Raw genomic sequence first — 20758 nt, forward strand, 5'->3', positions numbered from 1 at the left:
CAATGTATCTAAATGAAGATCTGTTCTTGTTTATTCTGGTCAATGTCTTTTGTTACTTTAATCTGAAGATTCATATCTTTGCTTAATTCTGAAAAAAATGTGATCAGCCATTATCTCCTCAAATATTTCCTCTCGCCTGTTCTGTTTATTCTGTTTCCAAAACGCTTGTTCAACATACCAGGGCGTATTCCCTCCTCCACATCTCATGACCTCTTACTGGTATTTTTCAACCCTTTATGTTTCTGTCACATCCGCATATTTTGTTTATATTTTTCTACAGTTCACTAATTATCTATTCAACAATTTCTAAGTGTTTGTATTTAGTAACTGTATTTTCAGTTCCTATATTTCTGCTTCCTATATTTGTCATAGGGGGCTTCCCATGTGGCTCAATGTAAAGAGCCTGCCTGCCAATGCAAGACATACAGTCTACAGTCCATGGGATTGCAAGAGTCGGACAGGACTTAGCAACTAAAGCACTGGCATGGAACAAATTTTCTGTACCTGAAGGGGAGGGTTCCCAAATCACATGTGCAGTGTAAAATGACACCTCAAGCCCATATGTATATAAGCCTAAAGTATCAATTCCCCAGCAACTGTTTTTTTAATCTAGAGTTCTTACAGAGATAAGTTTACTCTACTGAGGAGCAATTTTTTTTTTCCTAGTCTATTTTTTCACTGAAGATATTCCTGTGAACTTCTAGGGATCCTGGCTTTTTTGTGTATTTTGCCTCATACAGAGCCAAAATATCATTTTCTGACCCCAAATGTGTATGGAAATTCACCCTATAGATTGTTGAACATGAAGGTTTCCTTCTTCTAAGATTCAGAGCATTAGTTCATAGCTAATACTTTGGTTTTAAATTCTCTCATTTCTGACACCAGGAGGCCTCTCTTTTTTTCTTAATATTCCAGCAATGCATTTAAAATTGTTTAATAGATTATGTCCAAAATTCATGTCTCTGAAGCTTTTCTGACTCCTACAGTATCCCTTTAAATGGGCAGAAGCAGGAGCAAACCACCTGTCTCAGTAGTTGTACTGGCTGAACCTCCTTCCAACACCTATGGGTCTGTGCCCTCAGTTCCTGGTCCACCTATGAGGCCAAGAGCAATTTATCCCCCTGTCCCATTCTTGTCTGCCCCAAACTACTGCAGTGAGTCAGGCCATGCCCAGTCACATCCCCAAATATAATTCAAGATGGGCGTGGAGCTTAGGGAAATAGAGCAAGTGAGAATGAATCCCCGGGAAATGTGGAGCTCTGGTGTATTCTAGGATGCGGGATGATTTAAAATCAATTCAAAAGCCAAGCACAGCTTATTCTGAAAGCACATCATTCACATGAACTTGATGCAATGGGCACCATGCTGCCCGAGGGAGGCCATGACAAAGCGCATCACAAGAAGAAGAGAGAGGCTCAAGAGAAGAGCCTAGAGGAGGCTGGAGTTGCCTTTCTCTGCCCGGAGAATGGGAAACAGCCTACTTAAGATGTTCTGGGAATGGTTTGAGAAGAATTTAAATCTGCTACCTGTGTCTCCATACTCTCCAAAGATATTGATGAAGACGTCAGCATCAGTCCCTGCACCAATGACATCACCAGTGTACACTTTGACTTCATACTTGTTACCTGGAAATGAAGATGGAGAAAGTGTCAGCTCATTCAGGTCCTAAGGAGAGAAGAACAGAGGCCTCAAAGTAGCTACCACACCATCCACCCTTCTTTCCAGCAGCACATGAATTGTCACCGCTACTGTCAATAACTGAGCAAGACTCAAGTCACCTGACTTGGCTTCAAGAGGTCATTGCTGAACATTGCTGATTTGCGAATGCAGAGCACAAATCAGAAGTAGAGGGGACTTCTGTTTTCATCTACTAACTTGTTGCCTTGGGATGCATAAATCAACCCAAATGCAACCAACCCACCAGCATATCTCCCCTGGATACTGAAATGACTCCAGCTGGGCCCACTGCCTCTACACTATTTTTGCCAATCTGTTCTTTACACCACGTCATATTATAAAAATTCGTTGGATAAAACTGATTATGCAAATAAAAACCAAATTTATATATAAATTCTCAAGGCCATAACCAATGCAAAGACCAAAGGAACCAATAAGAGCCAGCAAATACACATTTTGACATTACTTCATTTAAAGACCTGTATCTGCTTCCTGTATCTTGCTCCACTTATTGAACAGAAATCCATTCTCTGTAACCCCAAAATGCTTCACTTTTGGCCATGGCCTCAAGAGGGGGTGGTGCTCAATGTAAACTTGACAACATGTTAAGCCATGCCCAAATCTTCCCAACCAGATCTTGCCTTAGAGTGGGGCACGAAAGCCAAGAGTTGCTCTGCGCTGCAAAAGGGAAATTCCTCTAGATTTTCTTTGTGGGCCAACAATTCTAAGGGCTGAGGCAACGTTTCCTTATCTTTCCCCTTGCTGCCATAGCTTTCTATTTTTTATGTTCCAGAATCTTTTTTTAGATGTCTTATGCCCAATATATGGGTTTCCCAGTTGGCACTAATGTAAAGAACCCACCTGCCAATGCAGGAGACATAAGAGACATGGGTTCAATCCCTGGGTTTGAAAGATCCCCTGAAGGAGGGCACAGCAACCCACTCCAGTGTTCTTGCCTGGAAAATCCCATGGACAGAGGAGCCTGGCAGGCTGCAGTCCATAGGGTTGCAAAGAGTCAGACATTACTGAAGCAACTTAGCACATACACACGAACATGCCTAGTATATGACGCCAATAAAAGGTATTTAATTGAGGTCCAAATCCTGGCCCCTCTGCCTGGCTCCTCCCTAGACCTTCCTCAGTGTCTCGGGCCCCAGAGGTCTTTCTCCCTATGTTCCTCGGCTCTGCCATGTAGTCGGGGTCAACGGTTTCCCAGTTTCATCTCCTCCTTGTTCTGTTTGCTGTTTCCTGCAGGTGAGACTTCTAAGTTCCTCAAGAACTTGAAAGAGGACTGGGAGCAGGACTTCCTTGTCTCATATGGTTTTCTCTCACAGTTCCTAGCACAGTGCTGGGCACATATGAGAGTCTCACTGAGTATATTGAAAAGCTAATTGAATTTCCTAAATCTCAAAGTCTGGTGAAGTTGCTCAGGGCAAAAGACTGAGGTGTGGAGGTGAGAACAAAACCAGTTTTCTCCCTTCGCATCTTGAGGCCTGTCCAGTAGCACAGGGCTACCCTCTAAAGATGGCAGAGTGCCAAATTCTGCAGGGGATCCGTGGAGGACTCCCCACCCACATAGTCCTGAGGGCTGACCTTTGACCGGCTGAGGACCTTGTGCTCAGAGGGAGCAATGTCTTCTCTTTTTCTCCTCAGTCTCTACTTGGTGAAATCCATCCAAGAGAGAGAAGACCCTCCAATCCTCATCCCCAGATGTAAGCTCCAGTAGGACAGGTGTTCTCAGATTCCCACCCCCTCTTGCTTCACCACAAAGATATTTCTAAGATGGAACACAGAGCCAGGCCTTCAGAAGCGTTCAGACAGGCAAACCCTGGCTCAGTGACTTGAAACTTGGGCCACATTGGGCTCCCTGGGGAGCCTGTTAACATGGCTGCCTTCCAGGGACCCTTCATCACGTGGGTCTTCAGCGGATCCTGCTCTTGGTCATCCTCCAGGGCCAGAGGCCTCCCTCAGGGGTGGTTTTTTCCTCCTCTGGCTGGTTGGGCCTTTGAGAACCACTGGCTTTGGTTCACGTCCTTTCTCAGGTGCAGTGAGGGCTCACAAAGAGACAAGACCCCTCTGCTGGGCTGGTGGTATCAAGATGGCATAGGGACAGAGAGAGGCTCTGAAGGCCTCTGCTGAGCATCAGAGGGGCAACACGACCCCAAAGGGAACTGGGCACAGTGACGCAGGAGAAAGGGCGAGGGGACTGGGGGATGTTTGTTGAAGGAGTACAGACATTCTGAGTCATTCCAGAGGGTAGAATTCGAGTTAGTGGGATGAAGTATAAAGAGGGATATTGTAGGTCACCAAAAGAAATGTTTTGTAGTATCTAGGGCTCTTCAACAAGGACTGGGATACCCTTGGGGGAAGTGAGTTCCCATCCCCAGAGACACCTGCCCGCTCACTCTGTACCAAGCACATAGGTGGGGAGAGATCTCACAGCCCCCAGCACAGTGCTGGGCACATATGAGAGTCTCACTGAGTACGTCAGGGACACTGGAGAAAATGGCAGAGGCGAGGGATGTGAGAGCACTGAGGCCCTCTGCGGTCTGCAAGTCCACAACGTTTGACCAGGAGGGGCAGCCTTGCTGACTGCGGAGGGGAGCCAGGAGAACAGGGAGGCATCTCAGAGGGTGGGAAAGGCAACCAGGGCCACAAAGACGAGGCTGGGGAATCAGGAGCCCACCAAGCGCTTAGGGAACACACATGCTAGTCCTGGGAAAGCCCAGGGAAGCAGAGAACCAGGGCCAAAGTGAAGGAACAAGGATGACAAGCCAAGGGTCAGGGACCAATAGGCCAGAGAACGCTTCCAGGCCTTTCCAAGTGAGGCAACCAGTGGCCAATGCCCAGGGGTCAGGAAGCCAGATGAACAGGATGCAGGGGGAAGTCAATTCTGAAACAAAGCTAGACTGTCCTAAACTCTGTGGGACTTTCTGCAGCAAGACAAGGCCCTGGGCCCCCAATGTGCTGCCTGAATGGAGAGCCTATGGCCTTTGATCACACTGAGGAGGGGCCAAGAGCTGCCTTTTAAATCCATTCTTTAAAGGCCCCATAGACAGACAATGAAGTTTATTTTACTGTTCTCTTTTCCCCATATTTCTTCTTCAGGCAGAACCCCATAGTATCTGATTAGCCATTTTCCAAGCAAAGCCCAGGGCCCAGCATCCATCCTGAGTTGTGATAAAAGTATAAAAGCAGGGCTTCATCCCCTCACAGGTGGCAAATGGCCAGCACGGTACAGCAAGGCTTCCTCTTGAGTGGTCGCATGAGAGCCCCCCAACTTCCTGCAATCAGAGTTTCAACAAGCACAGACTTTCCATTCTGGTCACAGGTGGGTGTTTCAGCCACGGGGAAAGGGGGAGAGCCAATTAAAAAAAACCCTGCCCCAGAGGCCAAGGGAGCAAGGCTGCCTGGAGAAAGAGAATGAGAAGAAAGGTGGAAAGAAGGGGCCAGAATAACCCAGCTTCTTGGGCAAATAATACTAAACATTCACACAGGGCTTGCAATTCACAAGGCACTTGCCTGTCCTTGTGATCCATGCAAGGGCCACATGAGGTGGGCAGGTAGTGAGGACATTCCCCCTGACAGATGAGGAAACTGAGGCTCAGAGAGCAAGGACACACAGCTGCTAAATGTTGTTAGCAAGGCTCAAACCAGATCTCTTATCTCCAAATCCAGGGCTGCATCCAGAATACTTCACGGGCTCTCATGCTCTTCACTAGGGGCTGGCAACATTTTTCTGTGAGTGCCTGATATTAAATATTCTCGGCCTTGCAGGCCTCTTGGTCTCTGTTGCAATTACTGAGCTCTGCTGTTGCAGCACCAAGCAGCGGCCCACAGTCATAAGCAAATGGGCCCAGCTGCGCTCCAAGGAAACTTTATTTATGGACATGGACATTTGAACTTTGCAGAACTTTCCTGTGTCATGAAATACTCTTCTTGTTTTGATTTCCTCTCAATCCTCCAAATATGTAAATGCCTTTCTACGCTCACAGTCCACACAAAGACAGGTGACAGGCCAGGTGTGGCCATCCCCTGCTCTATGTCGTCTTGTGCACTATCCTGTGTGTTTCTGGACAGAGGGCTGCAGACCACTCTGCTCTCCGGGGCCTCAATGGGAGCAGTGCTACGTGGTGCAGGGGAGTCAGTTACTTACAGGATGATCATAGCGCATCCTCACCGCTAGCTGCCCTGGTGGCTCAGACAGTAAAAGCGTCTGCTTGCAATGTGGGAGACTCGGGTTCGATCCCTGGCTGGGGAAGATCCCCTGGAGAAGGAAATGGCAGCCCACTCCAGTAGTCTTGCCTAGAAAATTCCATGGATGGAGGAGCCTGGCAGGCTACAGTCCATGGAGTCGAAAAGAGACACGGCTGAGCGACTTGACTTTCACTTTCACTGCTAGCTAAACAGCTTAGGGCTTTGAAGGTTGGGGAATGACTGCCCTTTCTCTGTCGGGTTGGGGAGTGAAAAGGACCATGGACAGTGCTCCGTTTTCCCCGCCCCTTACAGTGCTGTGTGACTGGGCTGAAGCTGCCATTCCTTTGAGGCCGATTGAGAAGAGGGGCTAGTCTAATCTGGGGATTCCTGAAGGTGGGGATGATGGCAGGTCCAGTTCTGCAAACTTCGGCCATGTGCTTTTCAGCTCACTGCCTGGTTGTGAACAAGCAGGGAGCAGAAATGCGAAGAAAGGGGAAGGTCAAGTTGGAGGAGGAGCTGGCAAGCTGAGTTCATCGCTCTTCCTGAGCAGCATGGGAGAAACGGGGACTAGAGATGGCCTGCCCCAGCCCTGGAGTTGCCTTGTGGCTTACCTGTTTGGCATATTATCTGTTATAAAATTCTCCCTAGAACTATTTCTCTCTGACCTTTCAGCAGGGTTACCATTAGCCCACACAGTGCCTGTGTGCAAATGAGATAAAGGGAGCCCTTCCTCAAGACACTTCACTGCCATCTGTTGGACAACTGTCATAATAAATGCATAAATCTACAGTCCCTGTGTTCTGATAGGGATCTCCTTACATAGTCGCACTGGAGCCATGTACAGCCTGCACACCTGAAACCAGGTAGTGGCCTCTTTCCACCAAAGGTCAGCGTGAGCTCAGAGAGAACAGACTAATTGAAACATTGACCTGAAGAATACACCATAGCTACAGATCAAGGTGCTGATCCCATGGTGCCTCCCAAAGCCCAACCGCATTGAGCTGGGGTCTTGCACAGAGAATTTTATTTGTAGCTTAAAAGACAGATGGCTGCCTCAAGGTCATATCGTAGGGTCGTCTGTGACCTTCCTGCCCTGGGCTGCCTGCCCAGGGGATACACAAGTCTAACCTGGCCCTTGCCCTTTTTTCCCCTCTGCACCCCATCCTGGCAGAGGCACAAAGCTGCTCCTTCCAAACAGGAAATATGTGCCCTGCAGACCAGCCGGAAGCTGCGTGCGCGGGCTTCCAGAAAAGACAGGCACTGGCAGGCCCCAGCTGCCTCCTGCACCGCCGGGTTTGCCAGCCGCCCCCGCAGCCTCCCCAGCGTGCCGTCTGGAACAGTCAGCACACAGCCGTGACGGGACACATCTCCCGAGAGCAATCCTGGGCGGCAGGAGGAGGAGGCACAGCCCTGAGGGGGCCGGAAGCCCCACATCCTGGTGCTGGGTGCACAGCTGAGCGGGTGAAGCTGCTCGTCATCTGCCCGACAGCAGAAGCCTAGCAAAAGACCCCATGACGAAGCCTCTGTCCCGCTTGCCAAGGAAGAGACCATCCCTCGCCCACGTGGTTTGAGCCTCGGAGAAGCTCACGTGGTTCAGGCTTTCTCAGGAAGCAGAGAATCATGAATGAGCTGAGGATGAGCTGAGGGAATGGAGTTTTTGCCCACCCCCAGATCCTGTCTAATTAGAACGTGGCTTTATTTGCTCTCACAGGTGAGACAGGGGAGGAGAGTTGGAAGGGGGATGATTGGACTTGATGTTACCCCACCCCCAACCGCATCTGCCAGCCTCACACCCTGACACCCAGCACTTCCGCTCACCCAGAGCTAGGATGCCAAGACACAGAAGTGGAATCTCACAGGGGCTGTGTGGGAGCCAGAGATAGCAGGGGTTGGGGGAAGCTGCCTTGGGGGTGGGAGCCGAGGAATAACATTCTCCCCTCTCCAGGGAGCACCCCTAACTACTAAAGCCCGCATGGGTGGGGGGAGGACATGGTCCACAGAACCCGAGGATGGGCAGCAAGGCTCTGCGCTGGGTCACGGCCACTGACCAGTGGATGGCCTTCCAAGCCCATGGATTCGAGTTCTCCTTCCCCATTCCTGATCCAACAGTTTCCTCTTTCTTCCCTCAGGTCCAGAGGCCCAAATTTCTCACCCAGATTCACCCTCTTCTTTAATCAGGACTGGAATATCTCTGCTTTCTATAGAGGGCCCTGAACCTCTCTGCCCTCACAGACACACCCACTAATCAAGAAATAAGAGCCTCCAGGGCTTGCTGGGAACCTAGCGTGGGCCAGCACACCTATTATCTCTGGTAATCCTCACAGTGGCTATTGCCACCATTCACTGATGAGGTGATCAGTAGAAGCAGGAGGCTGAGATACTTAATCAAGCTTTCACAGTCGGACAGGACTAAAGCCCAGATGTGGACTCAAGGGACCTGGACAAGAAGGCTCTCTCTTAGCTATCATTCCACCCACCCTGCCCAGCCTAGCTTAAGCCCCAGACTCTCTCCCAAGGGCCCCCATCTCCGAGCCCTCAGTCCTGCACTCCAGAACTTCTGGGGTCTGTATCACTTTGTCGGCACTTCCGACGTGCTGGAACACAGGCCATGGGCTGAACCCAGCTGAGCCTGGTTACACATCGACACTGAAATATCACTCAGTCATTAATAGTCACTCCTGGGTGGTAATCAAGAAAAAACACTCTGCTCTTTTCACCCTCCCCAAGTAAATATACAACCTGCACATTTCCTAAGAAACTGTGATGTCAGCCTAAATGCTATGGGGTGTTTTTAACAGTACGGTGTAGAGAAGGGTTTACTGCTCTGAATGCTCACCTCCCTCATTGCCAAGCCCCACGGAGCTACTTCCACAGACTCAGCCCCCCTCTCCGGCTGTCTGCAAAAGGTCCTTCCCTTCTACCCGCACACTCAGCAACTGTTGCTCCATTTCTTCTCTTTCCAACCCAGATTCCACTCCACTCCCAAAGTTTATCCCCCACAGGGCTGGGAAGCCAGCACTTCTCAGGTGCTGCTGGAGGTGAGGAATGTGTGTCAAAGACTTACCGTTCTGCAACCCCCTGGACCAACAATCCATCCCTGTGCATAGCAACTAGTTAATGCTAGGAAATCCTTGTGTTCATAGACCACCTAAAAAGATGTCTATCACAGAACTGTTAAAATAATGAGAAACTGTGAACAACATAAAAACATCCAAAATGAGGGATTGTTGGGAGTGAATTGTAGTATTCACCCATTCATGGAATACCATGCAGCCATTAAAAATAATGATTTAGAATATTAGCCAATGCTATTAACTGAAAAAAAGGTTATAAATTTGACCAAAATACAATACCATTTTCATTAATATATAGTCTTTAATACATTCATGCACAAAAAAAAAGAATAGAAACGGAATTCACTAAAATGTTAACAGAGGTGTCTCTAAGGCTGTCCTACACAGTGATTAAGTTCAAGGCCATCTGGGTTCACTTTTGGCTCCATTGCTTATAAGCAAATTGCTTAACCTCTTTGTGCCTCTGTTTCCTTCATCCTCAAAATGGGAATATATTTCCAAAACATACAAACAGCTTATATAGCTCACTATATATGCATACACACACACACACACAAAGCACACATACATACATATATAATGATTTAGTTACTAAGTCGTATCCGACTCTTGCAACTCCATAGACTGTAGCCAGCCAGGCTCCTCTGTCCATGCACTTATCCAGGCAAGAACTCTGGAGTGGGTTGCCATTTCCTTTTCTAGGTGGTCTTCCCAACCCAGGAATCGAACCTGGATCCCCTGCACTACAGGCAGATTCTTTACCGATTGAGCTACGATGGAAGCCCATATATATATATATATATATATATATATATATATATACACAAAGAGTTCAATCAAAAAATGAGCAGAAGACCTAAACAGACATTTATCCAAAGAAGACATGCAGGCACATGAAAGATCTCAACATTGCTAATCATTGAAGAAATGCAAATCAGAGCTACAATGAGGTATCACCTCATTCCAGTCAAAATGGTCATCATCAAAAAGTCCACGTGTGCATGCTAAGTCACTTCAGTCAGGTCCAACTCCTTGCAACCCTATGGACTGTAGCCCACCAGGCTTCTCTGTCCATGGGATCCCCCAGGCAAGAATACTGAAGGAAGCTGCCATGTCCTCCTCCAGGGCATCTTCCCATCCCAGGGATCAAACCCACATCTCCTTCGGCTCCTGCACTGCAGGTGGATTCTTTACCACTAGTGCCACCTGGGAAGCCCCTCAAAAAAGTCTACAAATCACAGATGCTGGAGAGTGTGTATAGAGAAGGGAACCCTCTTGCCCTATTGATGGTAAGGTAAATTGGAATACCCCTATGAAAAACAGTATGGAGCTTCCTTTAAAAAGCCAAAAATAGTGTTACCATATGATCCAGCAATCTCACTCCTGGGCATATATCCAGAAAACATGAAAACTCTAATTTGAAAAGATACATGCCCCCCAATGTTCATAGCAGCACTCTTTGCAGTAGCCAAGACATAGAAGCAACCTAAATATCCATCAACAGATGAACGGATAATAAAGATGTAGTGTATATATATCTAAAATGAAATATTACTCAGTCAGATAAAAAGAATGAAATAATGTCATTTGCAGCAGCATGGATTAACCTACAGATTATCATGTTAAGTGAAGTCAGACAGAAAGACAAGTATCGTATGATATCACTTATATGCACAATCTGAAAAAATGATACAAACAAACTTAATTAAGAAACAGAAATGGACTTACAGATACAGAAAACAAACAAATGGTTACCAAAGGGGAAAGGGGAGAAGAGATAAATTTGGAATTGGGGATTAACAGATGAACACACTACTATATATATATAATAGATGAAAAACAAAGACCTACTATAAAGCACAGGAAACGATATTCAATATTTTGTAATAACCTATAATGGAAAAGGATCCAAAAAGCACTTGGATCTCTCGGCAAGGACCCAGCAGGAAACCATGGTGGCTGAAATGGACAGCCAGACCAGGATCATGGCCCAGGCAATAACTGTATCATAAGTTCACAAGTTCACGAATACAGGATGCGGCTCCAAAAAGTATAGTTTCCAAATTACAAAGGTTATTACAAACACCTATTTGAGAATCAAAATAATCAAGCATGGGGCAAATATACAATTCTATACATTCCCCCAAAGGTTCGGGCTGCTTGGTTGAAAGAGAGTGTGGCTGGCAGTGGTCCCCGGGAAACTGAGGCCACAGTGAAGCTGTGAATTTGAGGGTCTACCCTCAGCTTTGTGAATGAGACACTGTGCCATTAGGACCCATCAGCTCCTAAAGTGCCCTCGTTCTGTTTGAAAGCCTGGTGAATCTCTTCTCACCTGTGAAGTCACAGCTTGAGCACCATCACCTCCTCTATGAACCCTCCTGGTTTCCCCTTCCTCAATGCTTCCTTGGGCCTGAGGCATCCCCCTCTCTAGACCATTCTATCTCTTTGTCCTGTGGTTATATACTGGCCTGACTCTCCTCCCTCTAGACTCTAAGCTCCTAGAGAAAAGCCCTAACATATTTACCCTGAGTCCAGGATCTGATGCAGAGAAGATTCCCAATAAATTCCCACTGCCCACTGAATCACTGAATGACACTGGAGGAGATGAGCTGGCATCCTGCCCTCAGGGACCTGGCTCTCCTGTAGTTATACTATGACCACGAGCAGGTGGCTCAGCTTCCCTGGGCTTCCTTTCTCCTCTCTATAATACGGAGGAGGGTAGATAAGGTCCTTTTTGGCCCCCAAATTATCTGAGACTCTTCCCTGGGGCCTCATTCAAAGCAGTTTTCTTCTTCCCACTCTTTCCGGAGATGATTTTCGGCAAAGCTAGGAGGCAGCAGATGGGGTGGGTGGGAAGCTCCTGTGAAGTTCAGAGGAGGAGAGGGCTGCAGGGATGGCCCTGCCCTCCCCACCCGGAAGCCCTCAAGGCTGTGAGTCCCGAGGCCCAGGATCATCTCCATAGGGTTCCAAGGAACCATGACTCCCATGCTCAGCCACAACAAATAGAGCTAGGGGACCCTGAGTAACACTTGAGCTGGGTTAAGGGGGAAGGTCAGGTAGAGGGAAGGGGGTTGGGAAGAGCAGTTCTCCCTGCAGGTTTCGGCTGTGGTCAAGGTCATGAGCCTATACACAGCAGTCTAGATGAGCCTGTAGGATTCTAGAGGGGATTCAGGCACTTCGTGGCTCCAAAGTCCTTTCTGAGCTTGAGAGGCCAGAATCTTGAGTCTGTGCATCTCAGAGTCAGAACAAGCCTAGACGTGGACGAAGACTCAGGGAGAGAAACGGCTTTGTAACAATAGCAACAACCAGGTTTGCCTCGTTGACTGAGCATTTATTCTATGTTCTGCACTGCGCTGGAGAAGGAAATGGCAACTCAGTCTGGTATTCTTGCCTGGAGAATTCCATGGACCAGAGGAGCTTGGCTAGTTACAGTCCATAGGGTCGCAAAGAGCTGGTCACTCACTCTCTCACTGCCCTAAGTCCTTTAATGTTCATTCCCCCAATTAACTAGCTCAACCACTTCCTGAAGTGGGAATTCACTTTATCCCCATTTTACAGAAGAGGAAATAGAGGTACAGAGCTTAAGGCATCTGTTCATGCTTAGAGAGGCAAAGCCAGGTTTGACCACAGAGAGTGGAAGTCCAGAGATAGAGCTTGTAATGGGGAGACTGGCATGGGCAGAATAGAAGGTCAGGGGAGGGACATGAAATGGGGAAGAAGTATCCGCTGCAGAAGGGAGGGGCCAAAAGTCCATCTCCTCCTGCTGCCGTACAGGAGGGCTAGCCCTGGGCCGTCCGTCTCTGTTGGGTTGTGAAGGGAAACCCTGCTCTAGTTCTGGAAAGGCGCTTCCCAGGTGACTCAGTGGTAATGAATCCACCTGCCAAGCAGGAGATGCAGATTCAGTCCCTGAGTCTGGAGGGTCCCACGGAGGAGGAGATGGCAGGCTACAGTCCATGGGGTCTCAACCCACTCCAGTATTCTTGCCTGGGAAATGGCAGTGGACAGAGGAGCCTGGTAGGCCACAGTCCATGGGGTCGCAAAAGAGTCGGACACAAGTTAGCAGCTAAACAACGACAGTCCTAAAAAAAAAAAACCCAAGAGGCCACCTAGTGCCCCCACTAAGGAGAGGAACTGAGCTCTGGCCCAAGTCCCATGGCTGCTGAGGGCAGAGCCAGAATGAGAAGTCAGGGTGCGCAGCCCTGTATGCTTTCTGATCCAGAGAGCTGTATGTCAACATTAATGATTTGACTACTGTATGATAGCATCCATTAGCATCTGGGAGTAGGTTAGGGCCTCGGGTTTATTGGCAGAGCTCTCATGACGGGTGTGTTTTGCATCAGTCACCGAGCCTGCTTGCATTTGCTCCTGCACCACGTGGTTCTCCGGCTGGTCTGGAATCCACTGCAGGTCAGCATGACCACCATATGCCCCTAAGACGTTAATCATGATCCCTTTTTTGTCCCGTCCCTTCTTCAGAGGCACCCTGGGCACTGTGCCCCACACTGTCTTGCCAAGACCAGGTGTGCACTTGGAGCTGTGTGATAATTACTGGAAATTTCAACCCCGTTACCTGATGAAATGGGCTTTCCCAATGGCTCAGCAGGTAAAGTATCTGCCTGCAATGCAGGAGACACAGGAGATGTGGGCTTGATCCTTGGGTCGAGAAGATCCCCTGGAGGAGGAAACGGCAATCCACTCCAGTATTCTGGCCCACAAAATCCCATGGACAGAAAAGCCTGAAGGGCTATAGTCCAAAAGGGTCACAAGGAGTCAGGCATGACTGAGGACAAGCATGATCTAACCTGATGAAATAATCAGGAGTGGAAACAGTGATTGTGCCAGACAAACACAGCACCATTTCTCCCTAGTCCCCAGCTCTGGGCAGCTTTGGGCTCCCAGCACTGCACTTGCCGTCCCATTTGGTATAGGAGGGGAAAAGCCAGTCCTTGCTCCAGACTGGAAACGGGAGACTGTCTTCGATCCTCTCGGTCGCCTGCCTGCTCCAGCCCACCTGCCCAAGCTGTCGTTCCTCCTGTGGGCTCCCTTTCTTCCAACAACCAGCCTCTCAGTCTCTTTGGAGCACAGCACAGAACCGATTGCAATCATATTTATTATTATTCCAGCAAAGACTAAATGCTCCTTAGAAGAAGGCTTGTCCCTAATGAACCAGTCCCAGCTGGGAGCAAGGGTGGGCCTTCTGAAGGCAGGGGTCCTGTCAGCTGTCAGCGAGGCCTGAGTCTGAAACCGTGATGCACTGTTGGGCCTGGGTTCTACCAGCCCAGGGTGTGTGCAGCCCTCAGGCCAGCTGGAACTCAGATCCTGGCTTCAGAGGCTTGTCTCACTGCCAAGCTGGCAGGCTCTCCTAATGTGATGTGGGCTCGGTAGTGATCTAAGCCATGTGATCAACTCGGTGCTTTGCAGGGTGGGAGGGTTTGTGGGTTGGCACCAGGGTGGGGACAATTGCTTGGCCAGAAGGCAGGAAATGACATCATATTGGCAGTGAGAAAGCTACGTCTGCTCTAAACAGGTCATACCCGCGCTTCCCTACTGGTGACAGCCCTCAGCCCACACTCCTTCAAGACCCAGCACTGCCTTCACTCCAACTCTACTCCATCGTGTCCTGCCTTGTCCACCTCTGTGTCCCCATCCTCAAGCTTTCAGTGCTGCCCCAATCCCAGCTCCAGCCTCACGGATGCACTTCGAGCCTCCCTGGGGCCAGAAAGATATGGGTAGCCCTGTGTTCTCAGCCTGTATAATTCTGCAGTGTATTTATCAACTGCATTTGGGCACTGTGCCCCATGAGTGTCACACCAAAAATGACATCGAGGTTGGCAGGTGGGGGGGTGGACAGATGCCTGGAGCCATTTGAGGGAGCTGAGAGATGCTTAGCTAGCAGAGTAAAGCCAGAGCTAGCTGAGGAAGCCAGAGTCACAGGGGACCTCTGATAAGATGAGCAGGCAGCCCAGAGGACAAGTAACTTGCCCGAGGTGCACCATTCCAGAGGGCAAGCCTAGCAGCCAGCTCTCGCCCCCCAATAGAGCTCTTTATACTCGTCTCTGCTGCGGGTCTTCATGAGCGCATGTATCTGCACACGTGAACCCGTGTCCTACTGATCTTCACTCCGGCCCCTAAGTCCCAGGACCAAGTGGGCAGGGACAAGTAAAAGTGCTACCCTCAGAGAAACCCAAGCTGAGCTGGAGAGATCAGATTGATGCATATTAAGTGCTTAGAGTCCAAAGAGGCAAATAAAGTCTCTGAGATATGCTGTTTCTCAGCCATGTATCCAAAGGCTGCGCCCTGGCCCCAGTAGCCATGGTGGTTCCTTCTGCTATTTGGCCAGAATGTATCTGAATCTCTGGAAACAGGCAGAAGTTCTTTCCTCTCTCCCCATAAGATTCTTTGCTGTTATTGTTTAGTCACTAAGTTGTGTCTGACTCTTTTGCAACCCTTTGGACTGTAGCCCACCAGGCTCCTCTGTCCATGGGATTTCCCAGGCAAGACTAGTGGAGTACGTTGCCATTTCTTCTCCAGGGTGTCTTTCAGACCCAGGGATCGAACCCGGATCTCCTGCTTGGCAGGCAGAATTCTTTACCACTGAGCCACCCGGGAAGCCCATAGGATTCCCTGCTGCTGCTAAGTCGCTTCAGTCATGTCCGACTCTGTGCGACCCCATAGATGGCAGCCCACCAGGCTCCCCCATCCCTGGGATTCTCCAGGCAGGCACACTGGAGTGGGTTGCCATTTCCTTCTCCGATGCATGAAAGTGAAAACTGAAAGTGAAGTCGCTCAGTCCTGCCGGACTCTTAGCGACCCCATGGACTGCAGCCTACCAGGCTCCTCCGTCCATGGGATTTTCCAGGTGAGAGGACTGGAGTGGGTTGCCACTGCCCATTCCCTACACATCCCCTAACTGCTGATGTAGTGCCGGGACCCCATTGAGAATCATTGCACTACAGTGGAAGGTACAGATTTCAGTTTACCCGGAGTTTGCAGGGAGAGAAAAACCCAAGGCAAGGGAGCAGGTAATCCTTTCCGGAGAGGCTGGGGTTTTAGATGCAACGGTGTTTCGGTGGCCTGGAGAAAACTGAAGGTAAAGATAGAAGAGCAGTGAGGGGGCAGAGGTGTGGGTTCTAACATTTTCTCTGACTCTGGCATATGTTTCAGTGGGAGATTCAGAATTTTCTGTCTAATCAACTTGAGACAGCAGTCTGGGAGCCAGGAGAACCTCCCACCTTCATCCCAGGAAGGCAGGCATTGGGGCTCCGGGGACAGCAGTCTTACTGGGTCCTTGTTGGGGTGGATGGAGTGCAGACTGAACCCCGGAAACTGCTGTACATTGTCTGGCTTCTGCCCCAGACTGTGGGAGCAGGTGGGGAGAGGGTGTCTCATCCTGTCCCTCAGGCTTCATCCCCATTTCGCGTGGGTCCCTTGAAACCTCCTGGTGGTTTATTAGTGCCGGGGAGAACAGCTTTCAGAGCACTGCCTGCCAGACACTAGAGCCAACATAGTCTGAGCAAGCAGGTTGAGAAAGGGGAGCTGCTAGCCTGAGATCAAGAAACAGAAGAGGGGGCCCTTCAAGGTCGTGGATGTTCAGCCCACCTTCTTTGCAGATAATAGAACTTCCCTCCTCAGGGTGCTGTGAATTTTAAATAAGATTCTAATTGTAAGGTGTGAGCACGTGAAGACACAGGCTGCCGCAGGATTTTGTCCGTAGCTAGTAGGTAACACTGTTGGGATTTGAACCTGGGACTCTGTGATCTGAGACTGGAGTTCTGGACCACTGTGCCCTCCATCCTCTCTGTGGGCACTTGCACCATGGCAGTCTCCGTCCTTTGCTAGACTGTGAGCACCTCGACCTGGAGAGTCTAATAGGAGCTCAGAGGGCATCCCTGATGGCGGTTGTTAGTTTTTAATGATGATGCTTTGGTTCAAAGCCTGGAAGACTGTACTTAGATCCCAGCCAAGGGCTTTCATCAGTTGTAAATGTCAATGTCTCCTCTGGGTTCTGGGTGTCAAGAGGGTGAGCCATTACAGACAGGATGAAAGAAATCCTCCAGGAAGTGAGTCAGGTGTCCATGGAAATGAGGCGAGGATGCAAAAAGGCAGATGGCAGGAGGGAAAATTCGCCAAATTTCCGGAGCAGTTCGATAGTCAAGACTGTGTTTCCAGGGATAGTCAACACAGATATGCTGAAAAAGTGGCTGCCAACCTTCCCCAGGCCCCAGAAGGTGCCAGGACCCCTCACACCCACTCCAGGAAGGAAATGAACATAGAGATGGCTGCTAACTCCCTGTTCAGGCTGTCTGTATGACTGAGATGCTTAATTAGGAAGTGCGGTGTCTGCCTGGATCATTTTGTTGAGATGTGGTGGAGAGCCAGCCAAGACTGGGACACCCACACCTGCTGACTCACGTGGGGGATGAGTCAGGAGAATCTGTGAGGTTTCCCCAGCAGCCTTGAAGTACTGGGCAAGGACTGAGGACTTGGGGTTGAGAGAAACGATTCATTTTTTTTTCCAAGTGAATAAAAGCCCTTTGACAGCAAAGTCAGTATGGCATTGTGTCACTATTAAAAACAGTTAATGAGAATTTAAGGTGCATTAAAAGAAGGTGGATATCAAGGGACCCTGAATAGCCAAACCAGTCTTTAAAACGAAGAATACAGTTGGAGGTCTACCACATCCTGATTTCAAAACTTGTACAAAATTACATTAATCAAAATGATGTGATACTGACATAAGGATAGACATTTAGACCAACAGAACAGAGAGCCCAGAAACAAACCTTTGTGTGCATGGTCAAATGACTTTCAACAAGGGTGCTAAGACCATTCAATGGGGGAAAACACAGCCTTTTTTACAAATAGTGCTGAAAAAACTGAACATCCGCGTGCCAAAGAATGAAACCGGACCCTCCCCTTTCACCATATACAAAAGTTAGTTCAAAATGAATCAACAACAAAAATGTAAAAGCTAAAGATACAGCATTCTTAGAAGAAAACATGGAACAAAAGCTTCATGACACAGGATTTGGCAATGACTTTGGCTATGACACAAAAGCATAAATGGCAAAAAGGAAAACTAGATAAAATAGACTTCATAAAATTGAAGAAGTTTGTGCCCCAGCAGACACAAACAGCACAAAAGACAGCCCATGGAATGGAAAAAATATTTGTAAATCAAGTCTGATTAGGGGTTTATATTCAGAAATATATTCTGGATAGACCCTTACAACTCCACAACAAGCAAACACCATGATTTTAAAATAAGCAAAGCACTGTTATTTAACATATTTTGGAAGTCTGTGGCCATCAGAGAAGAAAAAGAAACAAAAGGAATCCAGGTTGGAAAAGAAGTAGTAAAATTCTCACTGTTTGTAGATGACATGATACTATACATAGAAAAATCCTAACGATAACAACAGAAAATTCCTAGAGCTAATCAATGAATTTAGTAAAGTCGAAGGATGCAAAGTTAATACACAGAAATCCCTTGCATTCCTATATACTAACAATGAAAACTCAGAAAGAGGAATTAAGGAAACGATCCCATTCACCATTGCAACAAATGAATAAAAATACCTAGGAATAAGCTTACTTAAGGAGATGAAAGACCTGTATGCAGAAAACTAGAAGACAATGATCAAAGAAATAAGAAACGACACAAACAGATGGAGAGATATAACATGTTCATGGATTGCTGCTGCTAAGTCGCTTCAGTCATGTCCGACTCTGTGGGACCCCATAGACGCCAGCCCACCAGGCTCCTCTGTCCACAGGATTCTCCAGGCAAGAATCCTGGAGTGGGTTGCCATTTCCTTCTCCAGTTCTTAGATAGGAAGAATCAATATTATAAAAATGACTATAAAAGTAATCTACAGATTCAATGCAATCCCTATCAAATTACCAATGGCATTTTTCATAGAACTAGAACAAAAATTTTACAATTTGTATGGAAACACAAAAGACCCTGAATAGCCAAAGCAATTTTGAGAAAGAAAATGAAGCTAGAGCAATCAACCGTCCTGACTTCAGACTACAAAGCTACAGTCATCAAGACAGTATCACATTGGCACAAAAACAGAAATATAGATCAATGGAACAAGATAGAAAACCCAGAGATAAACCCACATACCTCATCTTATGGGCACCTTATCTTTGACAAAGGCGGTAAGAATATACAGTGGAGAAAAGATAGCTTCTTCAATAAGCCATGCTTAGAAAACTGGACAGCTACATGTAAAAGAATGAAATTAGAACACTTCCTAACACCATACACAAAGATAAACTCAAAATGGATTAAAGACCTAAGTGTAATCCAGAAACTACAAAACTTTTAGAGGAAAACATAGGCAGAATACTCTATGACATAAATCACAAGATCCTTTATGACCCATCTCCTAGAGTAAAGAAAATAAAAACAAAAATAAACAAGTAGGACCTAATTAAACTTAAAAGCTTTTGCGCAGCAAAGGAAACTATAAACAAGGTGAAAAGACAACACTCAGAATGGGAGGAAATAATGGCAAATGAAATAACATAGGATTAATTTCCAAAATATACAAGTGGCTTATGCAACTCAATATCAGTAAAACAAACAACCCAATCAAAAAGCGGGCAGAAGACCTAAACAGACATTTCTCCAAAGACATTTAGATGGCTAATAAACATATGAAAAGATGCTCAACAGGCTATTTATTAGAGAAATACAAATCAAAACTACAATGAGCTATCACCTCACAACAGTCAGAATGGGCATCATTAAAAAAAAAAAATCTACAAACAATAAATGCTGGAGAGAATGTGGAGAAAAGGGAATCGACTTGCACTGTTGCTGGGAATGTAAATGGATACAGCCACTATGGAAGACAGGTATGGAGATTCCTTAACAAACTATGAATAAAACAGTGAATGATTCAGCAATCCCTCTATGGGGTATATACCCTGAGAAAACTATAATTGGAAAAGACACATGTACCCCAGTGTTCATGGCAGCACTATTTAAGATAGCTAAGACATGGAAGCAACCTAGATGTCCGTCGACAGATGAATGGATAAAGCAGCTGTGGCACTTACATACAATGGAATATTACTCAGCCATAAAAAGAAATGCATTTGAGTCCGTTCTAATGAGGTGGATGAACCTAGAGCCTCTTATACAGAGTGAAGTAAGTCAGAAAGAGAAAAACAAATATCATATATTAACACATATATATGGAGTCTAGAAAGATGGTACTGATGAACCTATTTGCAGGGCAGCAATGGAGAAACAGGCATAGAGAACAGACTTTTGGACCCAAGGCGGGGGGAACGAGAGAGCGGGATGAATAGAGAGAGTAGCGTGGAAACATACACTACCATATGTATAACAGATAGCCGGTGGGAATTTGCTCTATGACTCAGGGAACTCAAACTGGGGCTCTGTGGCAACCTAGAGGGGTGGGGTGGGGTAGGAGGTAGGAGGGAGGGGACATATATATACCTAAGGCTGATTCACATTGTTGCATGGCAGAAATCAACACAATATTATCCTTCAATTAAAAGTAAACTTTTAAAAAGTTTTTTAAAAATAGGCATAACACTTTGATAAAAATCTCAGTAAGATCCTCTTTGACCCACCTCCTAGAGTAATGGAAATATAAACAAATGGGACATAATTAAATTTAAAACTTTTTGCAGAGAAACTATAAACAAGATGAAAATACAACTCTCAGAATGGGAGAAAATAATTGCAAATGAAGCAACTGATGAAGGATTAATCTCTAAAAATATACAAGCAGCTCATGCAGCTCAATATCAGAACAACAAACAAC

General features: G+C 47.2%; 1 protein-coding gene across 1 annotated transcript in view; it reads right to left on the bottom strand.

Annotated features, from left to right (window-relative positions):
* The window catches only part of LOXHD1 (lipoxygenase homology PLAT domains 1), a 197862-nt gene that overhangs the window by 156182 nt on the left and 20922 nt on the right, over positions 1–20758 (bottom strand). Inside the window, exon 5 of the mRNA XM_052660502.1 lies at positions 1527–1625. Coding sequence (XP_052516462.1) covers positions 1527–1625 — 99 coding nt within the window. The remainder of the gene's footprint in view (positions 1–1526; positions 1626–20758) is intronic.

The sequence above is a fragment of the Budorcas taxicolor genome, chromosome 22, assembly GCF_023091745.1.
Source record: "Budorcas taxicolor isolate Tak-1 chromosome 22, Takin1.1, whole genome shotgun sequence".
NCBI classification, from domain to species: Eukaryota; Metazoa; Chordata; class Mammalia; order Artiodactyla; family Bovidae; genus Budorcas; species Budorcas taxicolor.